The sequence below is a fragment of the Melospiza melodia genome, chromosome 11, assembly GCF_035770615.1.
Source record: "Melospiza melodia melodia isolate bMelMel2 chromosome 11, bMelMel2.pri, whole genome shotgun sequence".
Classification (NCBI taxonomy): domain Eukaryota; kingdom Metazoa; phylum Chordata; class Aves; order Passeriformes; family Passerellidae; genus Melospiza; species Melospiza melodia.
The window spans coordinates 26261631-26280590 of NC_086204.1; the positions used below are offsets into that span (position 1 = coordinate 26261631).

Here is an 18960-nt window from a genome sequence, read left to right on the forward strand (position 1 = left end):
GGGAGCTCGGGCAGTGGCACCGGCCGTCCCCGGGATTCGGGCGCTCGGTGTCCCGGCAGAGCCGCCCGGTGGCCGCAGGCCGCATTGCGGGGTATCCCGAGCCTCCGGCCGCGCCGGGAATGCCGGAGGGACAAGGAAAGGGCGGGGAACAAACCTGGGCAGCGGGATCTGCATGAGGGGTTTGATAAACACAACTTCAGCACAGGATATGTCAGATTAGTGCAATACAACAAGGATGCGCAGGGAACTGCGCCTGACTGCTGGAAAACCTGAGATGTGTTGAAGGCTGAAACGTTTTGCGTAAAAGGAGGAAAATACACTGTTTGCATTGTCCCTGTCAAACGAGGATCGAAGCCTCTGTCCCAGAGTGAATCAGGGAACTTCAGAGCTTCTGCAGCTGATCTTTGAGGATTGTTGAGGACATCTCCCTAATGAGCTGCAGTAAGAGCTGGAACAGTGTCTAAATGTGTAATTAAAAATTCAGATTTGGCTCCTATTCTCTCCAAGCTCTCTTAATATTTCCATGCCCAGGTCTAACAGCAGTATCCCATGTTTCCACATAAAGTAAGCAGGGTAAACTAGTAACTACTAAACTAGTAACTACTAAATTCTAAAATTTGGTCTTGTAAGGTTCCATTACTGATTATCCCTTGGGCAGACACAAACTGTCAACTATTTGTAATTTTCTTTATCTTTCCAGCATAAGTGTTGTGTGGGTACCTGTTCTCACAACTGAGAAAAGCAAACTCTACACTCAGGGGTACTGGCAGGTATGAGCAGGGCTAAATCTCAGGCAGAGGATGGGTGCAGTAAATATATACTTATTTCAGAGTTGTTCTGGTGCTATGAAGCTTTTTTTATGTAATCAGATAACTGAAATAATTTCAACCCCCACCCTTAATGAAGGTCCATGCCTCAACAAAAACAAAAGCTCATGCAGGGCTCAGACTGACAGGCTAGTGGGTGATGGTTGCTTTTCCAAGATTTTTCTATCTATGGGAAAAGAAAGAAATAAGACCACAGCTGACAGGAGACATCAGAAATAGGTACTGGAGCTCTGGGATAGAGCAGTTCCAGGAGCAGCAACAAAGTTCAGGAAATCAAGAAATTGTGCTTTGAAGAAATGACCTCCTGTTATTTTAAGATTTCCTCTGCATCCAAGGAACTTTTAAAATAAACATCATTCAGAGATACCTGACTGTATCATAACTTCCTCATTTCTAATGAATACAATCTGCAAAGTTCTGTTTCAACTCTCTAACAATCAAGAGGTCAAGAGGTGGAATATAAATTTTCAGCCATTTCTGTTTAAGGCTGGATTTCTGCTAGTGGTCTGTAAGTATAAGATTTTCTAGTCTATTGTCAATTTTCTAACCTATCCAGTTGCTACTTTTTACTTCTCGTACAACCCTTCAGAATAAGCTCTGGACTTGGAAATAGGATAGTTTGCACTATGTCTCTCTTCTAATCTTCCTTTCTCACCTCTCCTTTTCTTTACAAGTAATTTCTTCACTTATGTGTTCAAATAAAAACTTGCATTAATTTCAACTAGGAGAGCAATATTTAGAGTTCTTTTTATGGTGCTGTGCTCCTGGCTTTTGTAAACAATAATAGAGAGTAATTTAAAAGATAATTTAAATGCCAGTACTCTGGCAGGACAGGCTGTAGATATTCCAAATCCACAAAGAAATGTAGTTTAAATGTGCATGCAGATTGATAAAAAAACAGTACTGGTTTACTGATTTTATGAAATACGTGTGTGGAAAACACTGTGCTTGTTATTAAAAACACCAAAAGACAACCAGCCAAAAATGCCCAAACTGTACAAGAATGTTGTTATATCTGGAGTGGTTTTTTCTTGCAAACCTTGCCATTTCAGTTTGTGCTAGCAGGCACTGCTAGTTTGTTATGCAGGGAGATGGACTCACACTTGCAAGGAGAATGGAACCTCTTTGAAGGTTTGTAAAGTTTCTGTTTTTCCACCTCAGAGGACACAGTGCAGCTGCTGTGACAGTGAGGCTCAGAGCTGTCACATCTCCAGGCAGCTCAGAGCCATCACAGGCTGTGCCAGAGCAGCTCTTTCCTACTGTGCTGCTCTTCCTAACATCTCTGAATATACTGGAGGATCTAAAGGACTGCACATTTTATGGAAGGACACGTAAATCTGCTACAACCCTTTTCTGTCCTCCTTACTATGTCCCTTCCTCATGTAAGACTCTTGTTTTCTTTGGAAAACTTTCATTTCACCTCTCAAAAAAATCTTCTTGCATGTTTTCTGTTGGTGTTCTCTAGATGCATGGGCCAGGACCAGGTGTGAGTCTATGGTTATAAAACCAGTTTCATGCACAAAGCACCGTGACTCAGCTTTGTTCTGTGAAAAACCATGAGGAGGCACATGTCAGGGTAGATAATTTAAAAATAAAATTAGTGCTGTTAATCCTGTTCATTTTCAACAACTGTCAGCGATCTGAAAACTAGAAAGTTGTTTGTTTCTCATAGTGGAAGATGAGGTCTTGGTGTATGAATTAGGTTTCAGAACTGGAACCAAATATTGCAGTAAGTTTTCCCTCAGTTTTGTTACTTTCCATTTCTTTAATAACTTCCCAGCCTTGGGCACATGAGGGAGTTTTTGGCCATCCAGCTGGTGGTGTTTTGGGACTGCAGTCAGTGGGAAGGCAGTCAAAATTAGGGAAAAGCCTGCCCTAAGTGACACTTTCCCACTGCAAAGGCAGCTGCCATGCACCAGTCAGTTCCAGCACTGAGATCATTAATTCTGCCACTGATAAAGTGCCACCACTAAAGGCTCTATCTTGAACAAATGAAGAAATCACTTTCACTTCCAGCCAAAGCCAGCTATATATTGTTAGTTCACTGGAGACACTGGGTTTTTTCAATATTTATCATACTATAAACACATACAGCACACCTCAGAATACTGCAGGACTCTATGAATTAACTGTGCTTTTTCACTGTATTTGTACAGTGTATTATATCAATTGTTTAGATTTAATGCAGGCTTTTTGATAAAGCGAATTATTTATTCCATATACTTAACTTCTAAGTAGCTTGAAGGAAAGGTCTTCCATTACAAGGGAAAAAGTAAACAAATTTAAAACCCCCCCATCTCATTAATTGTAAAGCAAATAGTACCTATATGAGGTAGAAATGATGTCTGGCAGAAATGATCCTATCAACTAAAATACATGTTCATGGCTCCACTATAAATATGAATGTGAGGCAGCTCTGATGCCTCTGGCACTGTCACCTAATTCAGCCACAACCAAACCATTGTGATGACAAATCTCAATTAGAAAACTTCAAAAGTTATTGGAATAATAATTGTCTTCACTTACCTTGAGACAACCAGAGGGAGAATCAGCATTTTCAGCATCCTCATCAGTAACTCACCAGGAAACTGGAAGTAACTAATTTCCTGGAAATACATGGAGAGGTGCTTATTGTTTTGAGCTAAAGACTGGCTGTCTTCACAAGTGCTGCTAGAGCTGTGGGTCAGATAACATTGCTAGAATCTGCACCTTTGGGGCAAAGACAAGGTGGCAAAGATAGCAGGCTTTAAAAGGGAATTTTAAAATTAATTAGATTACATAATGTGTTCTTATTCAATAAACACACGGCATTGTTTGCTCCTTTACAAAGGCAGACAAAAATGAAATGTGCCATCTCTTGGAGACTGTTGTTAACCATTTGCCCTGAAAAATCTCTCCATTCTGCATTTTGTCTGTTTTCCTAGACACGTTTGAAGCTATGGCTTGGACACAAATGATGTTCAGACAGACAGTGGTTTGCAGTAGCGGAGACCAGAATTGGTTTAATTTAGTTGCATTTACTAAATGCCTTATATTTTAAACTGAGATTTCTGTTTTGTGCTCAAACAGTGCATTTGTTTGAGCATGTTGTTGTCTAGTCTGTCTGACTGATACAGCAGAAATGAGCACCAGCAAAGGGCTTAGTTGAAGTATGCAGGGGGAGAATTCCCCAAGTGACTTCAGTAACATGTTCTGCTAATGATAAGAAATCTCAAATTTATTAATATGAAACACCATTAGTGCAATATAAACATCTGCACCCCTGTGCATCTGATGCTGAAAAATATTCCCAGTGTTTTCTTTAGCTGTGTATGTTCCAGAATAGTATAAAATGCAATATATTGCACTACCAGTTTCTGCAGGCCTGTATGAAATGCTACATTTCATCTAGCTTAAATGCCCACTATTATTATCCATACCTGCCACATCCTACTGTGCTCCTGCTGTGCTTCCCAGGAGTCTGAGGGACCAGAACCCTTTGCTAACCTATTGTTTGAGAATGTGTGAAAAGACCCAAAGAACAGCATAGATTGACAAGCAGATGAAATGAAACAATTTTAACACACACAGAGAGGTGACTTTTACCTTCCAGAGCCCACCCTGCAGTTCCCCAAGGTACACATGCCTTCTGTTATGTAAGTCTGGCATTTCCTCTGCAGGGACTCGCTGGGAGCTGCTCTTACCTGCTGGGAGAGGCGTCTGGTCCTCAGGAAGAACCCCAGGAGGCAGCCGATGGTGACGGACAGCACGGAGAGGATGAGCAGCCCGTTCCTTTTACAAACATCCTTGATCCGAGCGAGGATTGCGTCCAGGGCCACCGCCATGCTGTCGTGTCTGCTCTTGGGAGAGGAATCAGCATCCCATGGGGAGAGAATTCACTCGCTCCTCTTGTTGGGGTGCACAGATCTGGCTCTGGATAGATCAGATCAAAGCACTTCCAGTTCTGCTTAGCTGACCCGCAAGGTCACCCCTCTGCCAATAGCCACCAAGCAAGCAGCTGGCATTATTGTTCCAAATTAATACCAACAATCCTATTATCAACTACATCATTAAGAGCCTGGAAGAAGATTAGGGGGCTCTGGAAAATTAGAACAGAATGCAGTAGTATTTCTAAAACAAGACCAGTTCAAAACAAAGTGACACTCCTGGGGGAAAGGCGATGGATTCCTCAGTCTCCCCAGTTTGGGGTCTGGACACCCAAAGCCAGAAAGGCGACCCTGCAAGCCAGCATTCAGCCAGGGAACAGAGCAGGTTTCCCAAAGGGCAGGGCAGGTAACGTTTTGAACAGGACTATCACAGCAGGGCAAGCTAGGTGAAACTGGACTTCATTAATTAAAGCAGGCTTGGTTTTTTTTGTTTTCATTGCCAAAAAAAGGCTGAATGAGCAGCATGAGAGACACGCATCAGACAGGAAATAGCCACAGACTGGAACATGCAAGGACACCTTCTGTCACTGGGCATTTATTATCTTGGAAGTGAAATGATTTCACTTTTCTTCCAACCACTATGTTGATTAGAGTAGGGCCAATTTACTTTCAGAGGATTATCAGACTAAGCCACAGGGATTGCTTTCCTTTCCTTTGCTGTGTCCGCATTCAATCCCAATGCTGATTTTTATGCTGGTGAGTGTCTGATAAAAATACACCACCATAACCATTCACATGCCACGCTTTCTTGTGAAAGCATTTCTGTAGTTTTTGGTATATTCTGAGATTATTCAATGTTTTTATGGAAAATTTTCCCCACAGTACAACTAGGTTGTGTGTTTATAATATTACATTTTATACCGTGATCAAGTAATTGTTGCTGCATGCTCATGTGTGAGTGAAAAAAAACTCAGGAGAGATTAAACTGTTCTTTTTGGGGGCAGGATCTCAGTCCTCTGTAGTCAGTAGGACATATGGATACACTTACACACAGAAAAAAAAAGCGGAGTGGGAGAAAATAAAAGAAAAAAATACGTGGAGTCCGTATGTTGAACATAAAAAGAAGTGGACTGCAGGAAAACAAGAGGATTGCAGAAAATTTTATTAATGAATCAGAACGTTTTATTAGTCTGTATGGACTAATTAGGACTGATGCTGAACCGCCCCAACACGGTGGTAATTTCGATACTTTTGCGGCATGTATCCGATTGACTTTTGGAATGGAATAACAGAAAAACGGGAGGAGAGGCGGGCGGGGCCCCGGGGGGAGTGGGCGGGGCCCTGGGAGGGGTGGGCGGGGCTCCGGGAGCAGCGGGCGAGGCCGGGGTCGGTGCGAGCCTGACACCGTCATGGCGGCGCGGCAGCTGCTGAGGGCGGCTCCGGGGCGGCGCGGCTACAGCGGCGCGGGCGCCGCCGAGTTCCTGCACCGCAGCATCGTGCCCACCATGCACTACCAGAAGAGCCTGCCCAGGTACGGCGGGGCCGCCGCTCCGGGGGGACGCGGGCAGGGCGTGGCGGCGGCGGCCCGGGGTGTCCGCTGTGAGGAAAGGGCAGAGGGAACGTCCGCCCGGGCGCCGCGGTGCGCGGCTCGCTCGGTGCGCGCTGTCTGCAGCGGAGCCGGTTCGGCTTCCCCGGTGTCAGTGTAAGCGGGTTCGGCTTCCCCGGTGTCAGTGTAAGCCTGCTACTGAAACTGTCCCTTGGCGCCCGAACCCCGCGAGTGTAACGGGAGTGTGCTATAGGAAACAAAACTCAGGCTCAGAGGAAGTTGACAAAGATACCGATTAGAAAATTTGTGAGAAAGAGATGTCCAGCACCCAGCTGTGAGGGGATGGGGGGCCGAACAGGGCTGGCAGCCGAACCATTCCTTCTACAGAGCTGCCTCTCCTCGCTGCGGTTCCTGACACTGTATTTCCTGTGAGGGATTAGCTCCATCACTGCAGTACCTTCGTAAAAAGACAGTCAGTTTCTGCCTTATTTCCCAAGAATATTATTGTGTGCTGACTGGCGTCCATCATTCCTTGCTTCTCTTATTCCACAAGAAACTTATGAGGCATTTCAGTATTAGCCAAATTTATGTATAATAGTGTATACAGTATAGTGTGTGTATACATACCTGTATGTATAGTATATATAATAGTATAAGGAAGGATATGGATGAAAGGAGGCAAAGAGAGATGACTGTGTGAGAAACAGGCTTCATTCATACCCTTGCTCATCAAGTGCACATCTCTGTGTTCCACTTCTTGCAGACTGCCAGTTCCCAAGCTAGAAGATACAATTAAGAGATACCTGAATGCCCAGAAACCACTTTTAAATGATGATCAGTTCAGGTATGGACAAACACACATTGCAGTGTCATGTTCTGCTTCAAAACCAAGTGTTAACATAAGAAATGGGACTTGTGACAACATTTTGACTCTTTTCTTGATTGTTGTAGGAAAACTGAAGAACTTGCTCATGACTTTGAAAAGGGGATTGGAAGAGAGCTGCATGAGCAACTGGTTGCTCAAGACAATCAGAACAAGCATACAAGTTACATCACAGGTTTGTTGGCCTCCTGTGTGTAGGACAAGTCTGTAGGTCGTCATACTTCATAATTGCTCATGATACCATAGGTATTATAGGCTGGAACTTTAAGTAGCCCAGAAACTTGGAATAACCTGCTCTGAACACCCTCTGTGGCTGTATTTGAGCTATTTCAGAGGCTGGTAGAAAGAAGAATGCTCATTATCCAATGCCAGAATGCTGGGTAGATAGATACTGGAAAAATGGTATTTTTTCATGAGTTTATAAGGTTTAGGTCAAAGAGGAGCTTATTTAGCACTTCCCTTAAGGAAACTGAAGCAATAATTTCCAAATAATTCCATGTTATTTAGCAAGAAAAGTAAACTTTGAGGGAGGGGAGGGGGTCACAAAGTATAACTAAGTTTGGGAGGCAGAAGTGATCAGTAAGCCCTTAAAACTACAAAACTATATTCTTTTAAAGAGCCAAAGAAAAGGAGTGACAGAAATAAGAAAATGAGAATAAATAGAAACAAATCAGGAGAGGGAGAGCATATGTATAGATTAGTCTTACTTTTGATTATTACACTTTAGTATTCCTTCCACATACAAGTGTCTGCTCATGAAAGTATTGGATAGTAGCAGAGATGGAAATATTCAACTTCCACTTGAAGTTTCCATGTTGCCCTGTGAATGCACTTCTGTCCTTGCTGTCTGTTCAGACTGCCTGTTAAGGTGTTAGCTGCCACACAGTCTATAGAGAATACCAGATTATTATAGAGAATACCAGATTATTTCACAAAAACTGCTCTTTGGTTTGTTGTATTTTCCTTTCCATTCACTTTGAACAACGTCTTGGGTTTTAAGTGGTGGCTTTATGTTGTTCATCAGTGCTAACCAGTATGCTGCTTTTTGTCTATGAATGGTGGAGTGTCTGTATTGTTTTTTGTTCAGTTATTTTTCTTCTTTATGCCTCATAAAAGACCTGTTCCACTTGAAATTGGTTTCTGAAAGAATGTAGAGTTGTTTCCACCCTGGACTTTCAAGTCTGGGGTTAGAAGGCTACGTGTTGATGACAGATGTGGTTTTAAAACTGTAGATGAGTGTTACTTACCTGTGAGCACCTGTAATTAAAGTTGTAACTTAGCCTCTGGAACTAGCCATTGCCCTTCTTACAATCCGGGTAGAAGGTTCAGCCTTCTAACCTCAGCAAGATGCACTCAGTGATAGAGAGTTGCAGAAATTAATAGTGTAAGAGTAGGTGAAGGCATGAACCACTCCAAATGTGAGGCGTGTGCCAAAATAGAGCTGGGGAGCTGCACTCTATGTCCTGGCAGTTAAGGTCTATCATTGAGCCATAAAGAAAACAGGGAGTTGGCCCTTGTTGCTCATGACATGGACACCCTTGACATGGATTATTCCAAACCCTGTATTTTTATGATTAGCCAACACTGTCCTTCTTCATAATGGAGGTTTGGAGAAGCTTTGGGTGAATTATTTCATATGTATGTCTTGCTTAGTGTGTGTGATTCGTGATTACTGTTGGACTGCATGAACTTCTTGTCTGACTCAGGAAGCTGCTTTTATGTTCTGACCTCTTTCTCAACTCTCAATTTTCAGGTCCCTGGTTTGACATGTACCTAAAAGCACGTGAGCCTATTCTTTTGAATTTTAATCCATTTATGTCTTTTAAACCTGATCCGAAACCAGAATACAACGATCAGCTCATACGAGCTACGAACATGACTGTTTCTGCCATACGTTTTATGAAGACCTTCAGGGCTGGTTACCTTGAACCAGAGGTTTTTCACCTCAATCCAGAAAAAAGTGACACTAAGCTCTTTAAAAAAATTATCAGATTTGTGCCTTCTTCAATTTCTTGGTTTGGTGCCTACATGGTCAATGCTTACCCCCTAGATATGTCTCAATACTTCAGGCTTTTCAATTCTACACGGATTCCTAAGCTCAGCAAAGATGAGCTTTATACAGATGAAAAGGCAAGACACTTATTAGTGTTGAGAAATGGAAATTTTTATGTGTTTGATGTTATTGATAGAGATGGAAACATGCTGAAACCCTCAGAAATACATGCACACCTGAAATACATCCTTAGTGACAACAGCCCGGCCCCGGCCTTCCCTCTTGGCTACCTCACCAGTGAAAACCGAAATACATGGGCAGCGCTGAGGAAGAATCTACTGGACAATGGCAATGCAGAAGCTCTTCAAAAAGTAGACTCTGCCATGTTTTGTTTAACTTTAGATGATTTTCCCATTAAAGACTTAGTGCACTTGTCCCACACTATGTTGCACGGAGATGGTGCAAACCGCTGGTATGACAAATCCTTTAGTCTTATCATAGCTAAGGATGGCACTGCAGGAATTAATTTTGAGCATTCCTGGGGAGATGGTGTGGCTGTGCTCAGGTTCCAGAATGAGATTTTTAAAGATAGCACCACGACACCAGCCATCAGCCCCCAGTCCCAACCTGCTTCAGTTGACTCTTCCAGAGCAGTGCAGAAACTTGACTTTAAGTTGAACGATGCCTTAAAAGCAGGGATTACCAAAGCCAAGGAGACATTTGATGCCACTGTAAAATCACTGTCTCTTAACATGATTCAGTTTGAAGAAGGGGGCAAGGAGCTTCTAAAGCAGAAGAAGGTGAGCCCAGATGCTGTGGCTCAGCTGGCCTTCCAGATGGCTTTCCTGCGCCAGTACGACCAGACCGTGGCCACGTACGAGTCCTGCAGCACTGCGGCGTTCAAGCACGGCCGCACGGAGACCATCCGGCCTGCCTCTGTGCACACAAAGAAATGCTCTGAGGCCTTTGTCAAGGGACTCTCCAATCACAGCACTGGGGAGCTGCAGAGTCTGATAATGGAGTGCTCCAAGTACCACGGCCGTTTGACAAAGGAGGCTGCTATGGGTGAGTGGGAATGCATCAAACTCTCCTCCTTTTGCACTGAAGTGTCTATAAGGTTGCTGTAAGTATTTATAACTCAATTATTTTAATGCTGATGAATGTCTAATGTAAACTTGACAAAAGCAGTAGCAGAAGGCTCGTTCTCACTCATTTCTTGATAGAGAGGAGTGCCTCTGTGCTTCCTACAGCACCTTTCATGTGTTGAGAAATTTTTATACTTTAGTTTTTTCCTTAGAGCAGTTGGACTCTTTGAAGATTTACTTAGTGCATGTTGAAGGAGAACTTTGGCTTAAGTCTGAGGAGCTACTGTCTTATCTCTGCAGGGGATAAAGGCTTTAACAATTTCCAAATCAAACTCATCTTTTGGCCATGCTACTACTCCTGGCATTTTTGTAAATGCTTTCTTTTGAACTGTCCTTCCCAGAAACATTGAAATTGATAGCAGTAAAACTGACTGTTGGATATGATCCCATAGAGTCTAAAATTTGCCTCCTTTTGTTGGTGCACGATGCTCTTTCTCTTTAGATTAGTAAATTTTAGGGAGTGCTTTTTCTGCATTAAACAACTTGGCTATGTTCAGGTAAATAGTTAATCAAAGAATGTGATGTATTATTAAAATTGTTCAGGTAAATAGTTAATCAAAGAGTATGATGTATTATTAAAATACTCTGTTAACAGTCACTTTTGTGTACTCTCCTGCTCCTGTTGAGCCTTGTAGTAAAACGAGCAGGCCTCGTTCTCCTAGGACATGGGCATGAAAAGTCTGAAAAATATTTTCTATCAGTACAAAAATAAACTGCAGTTGTACAGACCTCCTCTTTTGTGGCTGAGGTGAGTTTGCTTCCCACAGGAGTCAGGCACCTCTCTCACAGCTGTTTTTCCTTCGTGCAGGCCAGGGCTTTGACCGGCACCTGTTCAGCCTGCGCTACCTGGCCTCGTCCAAGGGGCTGCCCCTGCCGGAGTTCTATCAGGACCAGGCCTACGCCCGCCTCAACCACAACATCATTTCCACCAGCACCTTGGTGAGCCCGGCTGTGCAGCTGGGAGGCTTTGGCCCCGTGGTGGCTGATGGCTTTGGAGTAGGGTATCAGGTACAGGATGACTGGATAGGTTGTAATGTTTCCTCTTACCCGGCTAGGAATGGTAAAGAGTACCTTCAGTGTATACACAAGTCACTAGAAGATATCTTTAATGTTTTGAAGGGTAAGAAAATTGGTAGTTAGACATAAAGACATTGGAACACTTTACAGTTGCAGAACAAAATGCAGATTATGTCTAATTGACATACTAATTAATGTTCAGCATGGATGAGACTGCCCAGCCTAACTGGCTTCGTGTATCATCACTGAACTTGAATACTGTTAAATTCAGTAGGAAGTGCCTGTTAAATTCAGTAGGAAATGTCTATCCATTTCAAAGAAATCAATTACACACCTTGAATGCATTTCAGGAAATACAGACATTAACTATGTCAAATTAAGTAACAGTTCCATGTGTTCTTAAAACACATAATCTAAAATAAGCATTTTTATTGAGTTAATGAACTTGGAATACCTGTGTTCCTTGAATGTTTGGACAGACTACACTACTGTGATACCGCTCTTGAACTGTTTGGTTTTAAAAAAATACATGCAATAATTTTAAACATGGAAGAGTGGTTCCATTTGCACTCTTGCAGTAAGCTTGCTTACTAACTTATCTCTTTAAACTTGAATTTATATCAGAACTGATTGTGCCTCAACTGCTTGAAGCCTTTTCACTATAACAGCTTTTAGAGACACAAAAAATGAAATGGGAGGCTTTAAGAAACCTGCAGTCACCAACTGGGTTGTTGAACTGATTGGAAAAGATTGTATTTTAATAAAGCTGTCTGTTAATAACCACAGAGTTCTTTTATTGCCATATCTAAATCATACAGCATGGACAGACCCTTTATGAATAGCTCACGTTTCCTACAAAGGTTGGAAAGAAAACTGCTGCAAGCATTCTGCACTCTGGTATGTAGATCTTGAATTCCTGCCTTTTACCCCCTTGATTTCCACTCTTTTTCTTCTGGGAGGCCAAGTCTTTCTGTGGAGCTGAATTGCACAGTGGTGGTGGCTTCTGTCATCTGTGTAAATGCAGCTCGAGTCCCACTGGCACGGACAACCAAATGTATCAGCAGAGCAGGAAAGTCTGAGCACATTGGTTGGATGTGACAGGTCAGGTTCAGAGGCTCAGAAACTACTTCCCTTTGCTCTTCCTTTGGGTATCTCAGCTTCCAGGTTCTCCCAGGGTCTTTTTCATTTAGCACAGTAAGTGTAAGCAATACCCTGTCCTGGAAGTATGAAATAAAAATGTAATGTAGCAGGAAACAATAATCAGACCAAAAGTCTGAATAAAATTCACTAAAGATTGGCTGGGCTTTTTTTTCCCCCTTTTTGGGTTTGTTTGGTGGGTTTTTTTTGTTTTGTTTTGAAACATGAGACCAGCTGGCAGGATTGTGAATGCACTCGCCAAGGAGTACAAAGTCTGTCTTCACCTAAAAATCAGGTTTACTTAATGACATACTTGGAAAGATAACTTGCTTTTCAGAGGACTGTAACTGTGTAAAATGTCAGCAGCAGTCAGGCTTAGTAGGTGTTCTCAGGAAACTCACCTCAGTCTTTACCAAGAGGGGCAGAAAGCTGCTTAAAGGTGTAGCTGTTCCCTTGAAGAGTTAACACTGCCTTTACTAATGCTTGCAGCCATTTCCTCACGATAGGAGTGCTGAGTGGGAAGACTTTATTTGCTTATGTTAAACAATCAAATATAGGTATTTCCTGGTGACCAGCTACTAAAACCTATAAGGCTGTAAGTTGTGTAAGCAGTTACTCAATGCATTAGCTAAGCTACAGCCCACCAGAACCATGTAACTCCCAAACCCCACAGCCTTAAGGCCATGGCACTGTTCAGTCAATATGTGCTATTTTCAGTTTGTACTGAGGCCATCTCCAAGTGCTCCATGGGAAATATTTTATTAGGGCATGGAAAGTACAGCTCAGCAATGTCGGTCAAAGGTTGAACTCAGTCTTGGAGGTCATTTCCAACCTAAATGATTCTGTCAACTTAGGTTTCCATTTCTGAATGGCAGCCATGTGAAAAAGTAACTCCAAGGAAGCTGCATATCTGATGTTTACAGCTCCTCCATCAATAACTCTGCCATAATTTGTCACAGGCATGAACTTCAGCATTTGACAAATTTATGGGTAACTTCATAGATTCCAACAGATTCCTTTGTTTTTTCATCATAGTCATTCCAATCCTGTAGGAAATAAGATTTCACACTGTTAGTCACAAAGGACAGAATGCACAGACTGGAATTCAAAGTGGAACTAAACGTTACTCAAAGTTTGGGTCTTAGATATCTGTAGGAAGTTAAATTCTAACAGGTCAGAGTAGTAAGCTCAGTAACCTGAAATTAAATGAGCTTCAGTCTCAGTGTTTTTATATATATATTCTGCTGGGGTTTATTTTCTTATGTAGTCCCCAGCCTGTAGTGGACAAGCAGCAGCCATGGCAGGTGAAAGGATTATCTATCATTTACAATACCCTAGTCAGGTGGGTAAGCAGACAAGCAGATCCCTGCCAAGTAGGATACGAGGGAACAGATGTGACCTTGAGATTCCTGCTCACACCCAAGAAGATTTGCAAGGTGCCATTATCCTGAGCTATGAAGGACAGTGTCTGTATTACTTTTCAACCTCTCTGTGCACAGGACAATGGGCAGGAATCTTCCTAGACAACCATTTAGTATTCCAGGTTCTTGGTTTCTGGAATTCCTGAGTGAATTAAATCTTTGTCAGCTGCTAAGTTAACAAATCCATACTTCTAAAAGGACACTGTTAGTAATGCTAATTGTTCATACTTTATTCAGTTTCTCTCTCCTTCTGTGGCTTTCCTGTGGCTACAGGAAGATTAAAATCAGTTTAGGGTGTGTATTTTAGAGTAGTGATGTGGGGAGGGCAAGCTAGGTAAGTAGTGAAACTAAGACAACATACCTTTTCTAACAAGTTTATGTCATTGAAAGGTGTGCCAGATTCTGCGCCTTCAGCAGCAAACCCTGCCTGCAAACACATGTGCAGAAAGTTTTTAAATTACATTGTACTGACAAAATAATAAATATGAACATTGAAACATCTAAAGAAAGTAGCTCAGCACAAAAATGTATTGTATTTCTTTTAAATTAGGCAGAAAGAATGGGCAAGCTCTGTATCACTCTGCTCCAGTGATCTGGGCAAGCTCTTTCCTAGTCAGGGGTCAGTATAAGGTTGGGACCCTGCTTGTGCATTGGGAAAATTCAATCCAAGGAACCAGAGTAAAATGAGGGAACACTGCTCCTCTATTTTTCCCAGCAAGAAAAGTATTTCCAACTATTCTAGATAAGAAAGCTTAGTTCCTAAATTTATGTAGCAGCATCCAATTACAATTAATAGCTTTGTGTTCAGAGTCCACACAGGCAAAATAGCTTCATAATCCATTGCAAGGAAAGTAATTGAAAATGTGTAAGAAAGCAAATAGTTCTGGCTTGAATACTGGAATCCAAGACACTCCAGAGAAGGAGCAGCTTGTATTGGATTTAGGCACACAAGTGACAAGCAAGCTTTATGTGTAAGGAGGATCAGCTGGCTGAGTGAACAGATTAGTATCCCAAACAAGCATTTCACAGGGGACAGTTCTTCCCTGCCACCACTGCTGCTGTTTTTAAAGAGTGAAGAAAGGACAGCTCTAGGAAGGTGCTCTGGTTTATCTTCCATAGGAACAGCTCTCTCAGTTTAGGGTTCACAGTTACCAAGCTGTACAGTAAGATTTACTAATTTTAAAAGTACATTTAAAAAATCCCAGCCACTTCTGTAGCATGCAGGAAGGTTTCTTACACTGTCAATTCTAACTACAGAATTTTATTAACAAGTGGCTGAAAATCAAAGGTAGCTTCTTCCTGGTTTTCTGCAAGGGATGTAAAATTAAGGTTTATATCAGAAAAACAAAGGATACTTTCTCCTCTCTAACACTCAAATGTTTTGTGGTGGTAGTTGGGATTGTTGGTTTTTTTGATAACTACTATAATTTAAATAAGACATGCAAGCATTTAGCCACTTTAAATTGTCTCCAGGTGTGGTTGTGTTATGTGTACCAAAAATACAGATAAAATACAGTGATTATATGGCCAAATGCCATGTTTAGTGCTAATCAAAAGTGAGATCTAGGGTGGTGCAGAAGCCAGGCTGGCTTGGATCATGCCAATATAAAGCAGTTGACAAAATTGTTTGGAACTGCAGAAGTCGCTTGAGCAACAGGAAACTCTCATTTACTGATTAAGGCATCCAAAAATTCACTGAAATACCTCTTCAGGGATTCAAGTGCACCGAACTCAGAATATGAAATTAAAACTTTTGTTACAGCTGTGAACTCTTTGTTCTGTAATAAAACTGACAGCTAGGATGCAGAGCTATAAACATCTCCTACATTTTGTAGTTTTCCCATGGATTTTTCTTCAAGTACAAATTCCTAAGCCTGGTTGCAAAGCTTTCAAGCAGGAATAAACTAATAACCATTCTGGAATAAAGGAATAACCATTCTTCAAAAAGATGGGACTTCACTTAAATAAAGACTTCCCCCAGCACACTGCAGCAGGGTTTCTATTTATATCAAATTCTTTGTAGGATCAGCTTTTTTGGGCTGTTTCTTAGCCCAGCATCCCAGTCTGAGAGAAGGATAAGACAGATTTATATTTGTCAGTCTATTTACACCTAATCGGACTGGAATAATGGGTTAAAAATAGCAGGGAGTTAAGTGGCATAGAGCATGACCATGCACAAGAGATGAGTCATTGCAGACTGGCCCTGAAGAATCCTTTAACTCTGAACCTTGAGGTGTGTTCTGCACAGCCTGCAACTGCCAGTGATCTTCAAGCTTTGTCTGCTCAAGCTGCAAATGGAAAAATGCCAGTGTTCATCTCCTGTGGCTCTGGTGATGTCAACCCCAAAGAAAATCTGTTTGTATTTTAGAGGACACACACTGAGGTGTGTTCATAACCTGATGACTCTGTAATGCAACAAGGGGCAAGTGGTGCTCTGTCTAATGCTGCACTTTGCCTTTGGGAAAGACTCTCTTTTGCAATGACCTGAGCAGTGAAGACCTCTCAGTGAATTCAGATTAACACTGAGTCACCTGTGAGACAGCTTGAGTACGACTCCAAGCTGTGCTTAGCTTCAGATTTTACTGGCACAGAGAATACCAGTTGTTTGTGTTAGCTCTTGGCAAGTTTTTGGTTTGGTTTTTTTCTTGAGTCAAATGAAAAACTCAAAACAAGGAACTGTGGAAGGATGGGAATCTGGAAAGGTCCAAGATGTTCCAGAACCATTTCATATAGTGTGTACTTTATCACTCTAGAAGAAGTGCTTTTAAAGACAGAAACAAATCACAAAGAAGAACTCACCTGTGGTTGAAAGTCAACTGGTTCCAGACCTCGGCATTCAAACTCCACAATGGTTTTGAATTTCTCGCTGTCTTCAGCCTGTGATTGAGTCAGAAAACCATCAGTTTCCATCTAACAGAGACAGTGACAAGCATTAGTCTAGGAATGGATTGCTTTAAAGGCAGCATTGTCATCTCTGATGCTCCTAACTAGAATTTCTTTATCTGCCATGAGGAAGACTTTGAAAGGAAACGTAGAGGGGCATTATATAATCACCTCTGATTTGGGTGATATAGTTCTCTGTTGCCTTTTGAAATGTATCAGATCATTCTACACTTGAGGCTGTAAAGAAGTCTACAAGACAATTTCTGTCCAGGGACAAGACCAGCTTTTTGTGCTCTTGAAGGAGGGTGATAAAGCAAAACTCAAAATATTGTTAATGCTTGTTTATCTTTCACATAGAAGAGGAAACAAACTTACATTGTAAGGCTTGATTGTCTGACTTAAAATATCTAAAAAAAAAAAAGAAGTATACAAGTGAGTGGCACTATGTCTTCAGTTTCATTCAGCACAAACCAAGCACCAGGATCTTCTTTCAAAGCAATTTCCTTCTACAAAGCAAAAGAAACACAAGAAATGCAAGGTTTTCCTGCAGCTGGTCTTCAAAAGGCAGAATTCCATTTTTCTCCCTTCTCCTGAGAAGTTTACACTGCACCATTTTTCCGTACCAATGCCACAAAGATTTGCATGCTTTTGTGAAATAACAATACAGATGAGTTTTGTTCATGCAGAAGGCTGGACTCACCAGGAGGCCTTGCTGTCCAGAAAGTGCCTGCTGGGGACTCAAGCACCAGTGCACAAGGGCAGAAATCCCTGGTGAAAGCTCTTTATAAATAGTGTCAAGCAAAAATGGGAACTAAAAGAGAAACTGTGAAATGGATGCTGCCTCGTCAGTGTCCCAGCACGTACCGATGGAGTTCTCCCTGGAGCACAGCTTGCACTTCTGCACCATCGTGGCGCTTCCTCGGCCGCCCTTCAGGGGAGCACTGTCCTAAAACCCATGACAAGAGAGACTTTTTATCCACTTCAGCTGAGCCACTGCAAAGGTAAGGTAGTTTTTACAACAACCTTTTTAGCTTTTTAAAAATACTGCAACAAGGCAGCATTTTTCTTAACTACAGAGATTAATAATTCAACAAGTTGAAATTATCAAAGAATAATTCTATTCTGGACTTTAAATAGGGAATAATAGATATTTGTGTCTTGTCCATATAGGCATGCTCTACTAATTCTTCAAAATACATTCTTACCATTCAGCTATATGCAACAAAAAGGGACGATTATTGCTAAGAACAGACAAGTATCACTGACAAATTTCATCCTGCTTTTTCAGCTTCCAAATTAGCTGATTTAGCATGCTAAATCATATTGATTTACCTAACCTTCTCCAAAAGGATTCCATCAGCATCAGAGAAACAGGCTATAGAAAAATATGCCTCAACCTTTACAGATATGTTTTTAAAACAGAGGTAATACTTTGTTAGCAACGGTTACCATTCAAATGGCACATGTCAATTAACATTCTCCAAATATTAATTTTAATATGGAACATGACAATTTTTTAAATGCATATAGCTATGAAAAAAACCTCTGGATTTCATCTGGAGGGTAAGCTGTCACATCCTCGATGCGGATAAGTGTGTAAGAGGCAGGTTTGTGGTTGCATTTTTGCTGGGAGGTAGGTTACGAGGGGCGCACGCACCATCAGCCGCAGGTACTGCCACTTTTCGGAGACTTCACCGCAGTTCCCACATTTCAGCTGGAGAACACAAATCGGAAGTTTGAAAGCTGTCAATAATCAGGGAAACGCTCCCGGCCCCGGCCCCGCACCTTGAGGTACCATCGGAAGTCCTCGCCCTCGGCCCGCAGCCGGGTGATGTTCTCCAGCGTGGCGCGGAGCTGCAGCCCGATCCTCTGCAAGGCAAGCGGCGGAGCGGCGTCAGCCCCGGCCGGCCCGGCTCCCCGCTACCGCCAGCGCCCGCGGGGCTCCGGCCAAGCCTCCCCCTGTCCCCATGGCTTCGGCCAAGGCTCTCACCTACCCCCATGGCCGCACGGATTCCCGGCTATTCCCTGCTCCCGCGGCCGTGCCCTCAGCCAAGATGGCGCCTCCAAGCTCCCTGCCCGGCTGGGCCGGCGCGAAGCCGCGTCTGCCCTCAGCCAAGATGGCGGCCGCCACCGCCCCGCGCGCGGGTAGCGGGTGGTGCCTGACGGGAGGAGAGGAAAAGCGGGAGAGACAGTTTTCAACATTGCACATCAATTAATCACTTTTTTTTTTTTTTTTTTTTTT

At 42.5% G+C, this 18960-nt stretch overlaps 3 protein-coding genes across 5 annotated transcripts in view; 1 reads left to right on the top strand and 2 right to left on the bottom strand.

Annotated features, from left to right (window-relative positions):
- Window positions 1-4651, bottom strand: part of SLC1A7 (solute carrier family 1 member 7) — a 47846-nt gene extending 43195 nt beyond the window's left edge. The window contains exons 1-2 of the mRNA XM_063165184.1: window positions 4511-4651; window positions 3354-3433 (exon numbers count right to left, since the gene is read on the bottom strand). Of these exons, the coding sequence (XP_063021254.1) occupies window positions 3354-3433; window positions 4511-4651 (221 nt within the window). The remainder of the gene's footprint in view (window positions 1-3353; window positions 3434-4510) is intronic.
- Window positions 4652-6080: 1429 nt separating this feature from the next.
- On the top strand, window positions 6081-12057 carry CPT2 (carnitine palmitoyltransferase 2). Its single transcript, XM_063166128.1, has 5 exons — window positions 6081-6224; window positions 7003-7083; window positions 7191-7297; window positions 8876-10180; window positions 11069-12057. The coding sequence occupies exons 1-5, from the start codon at window positions 6103-6105 to the stop codon at window positions 11398-11400; spliced, it is 1947 nt and encodes a 648-aa protein (XP_063022198.1). The 5' UTR covers window positions 6081-6102; the 3' UTR covers window positions 11401-12057.
- Window positions 12058-13157: 1100 nt separating this feature from the next.
- CZIB (CXXC motif containing zinc binding protein) lies at window positions 13158-18935 on the bottom strand. 3 transcript variants are annotated; one of them, XM_063166129.1, is made up of 8 exons: window positions 18713-18935; window positions 18514-18587; window positions 18376-18432; window positions 17583-17664; window positions 17094-17125; window positions 16635-16712; window positions 14197-14262; window positions 13158-13460 (listed from the first exon to the last, which is right to left on the bottom strand). In XM_063166129.1, the coding sequence occupies exons 1-8, from the start codon at window positions 18918-18920 to the stop codon at window positions 13383-13385; spliced, it is 675 nt and encodes a 224-aa protein (XP_063022199.1). In that variant the 5' UTR covers window positions 18921-18935; the 3' UTR covers window positions 13158-13382. The 3 variants fall into 3 exon arrangements, with proteins under 3 accessions (XP_063022199.1, XP_063022200.1, XP_063022201.1); XM_063166130.1 differs by having other exon boundaries at window positions 18504-18587; window positions 18713-18807; XM_063166131.1 differs by lacking the exon at window positions 18376-18432 and having other exon boundaries at window positions 18504-18587; window positions 18713-18807.
- Between the last annotated feature and the right edge of the window lie 25 nt (window positions 18936-18960).

Coding starts and splice junctions, on each gene's coding strand:
- CPT2 (XM_063166128.1), top strand. CDS start 6,103: ATGGCGGCGCGGCAGCTGCTGAGGGCGGCTCCGGGGCGGCGCGGCTAC. Junction 6,225..7,002: donor TACCAGAAGAGCCTGCCCAG/GTACGGCGGGGC, acceptor CACTTCTTGCAG/ACTGCCAGTTCCCAAGCTAG. Junction 7,298..8,875: donor GCATACAAGTTACATCACAG/GTTTGTTGGCCT, acceptor CTCAATTTTCAG/GTCCCTGGTTTGACATGTAC.
- CZIB (XM_063166129.1), bottom strand. CDS start 18,920: ATGTTGAAAACTGTCTCTCCCGCTTTTCCTCTCCTCCCGTCAGGCACC. Junction 17,126..17,582: donor CTCCAGGGAGAACTCCATCG/GTACGTGCTGGG, acceptor TTTTTTTTTTAG/ATATTTTAAGTCAGACAATC. Junction 16,713..17,093: donor AGACAATCAAGCCTTACAAT/GTAAGTTTGTTT, acceptor ACTCAATCACAG/GCTGAAGACAGCGAGAAATT.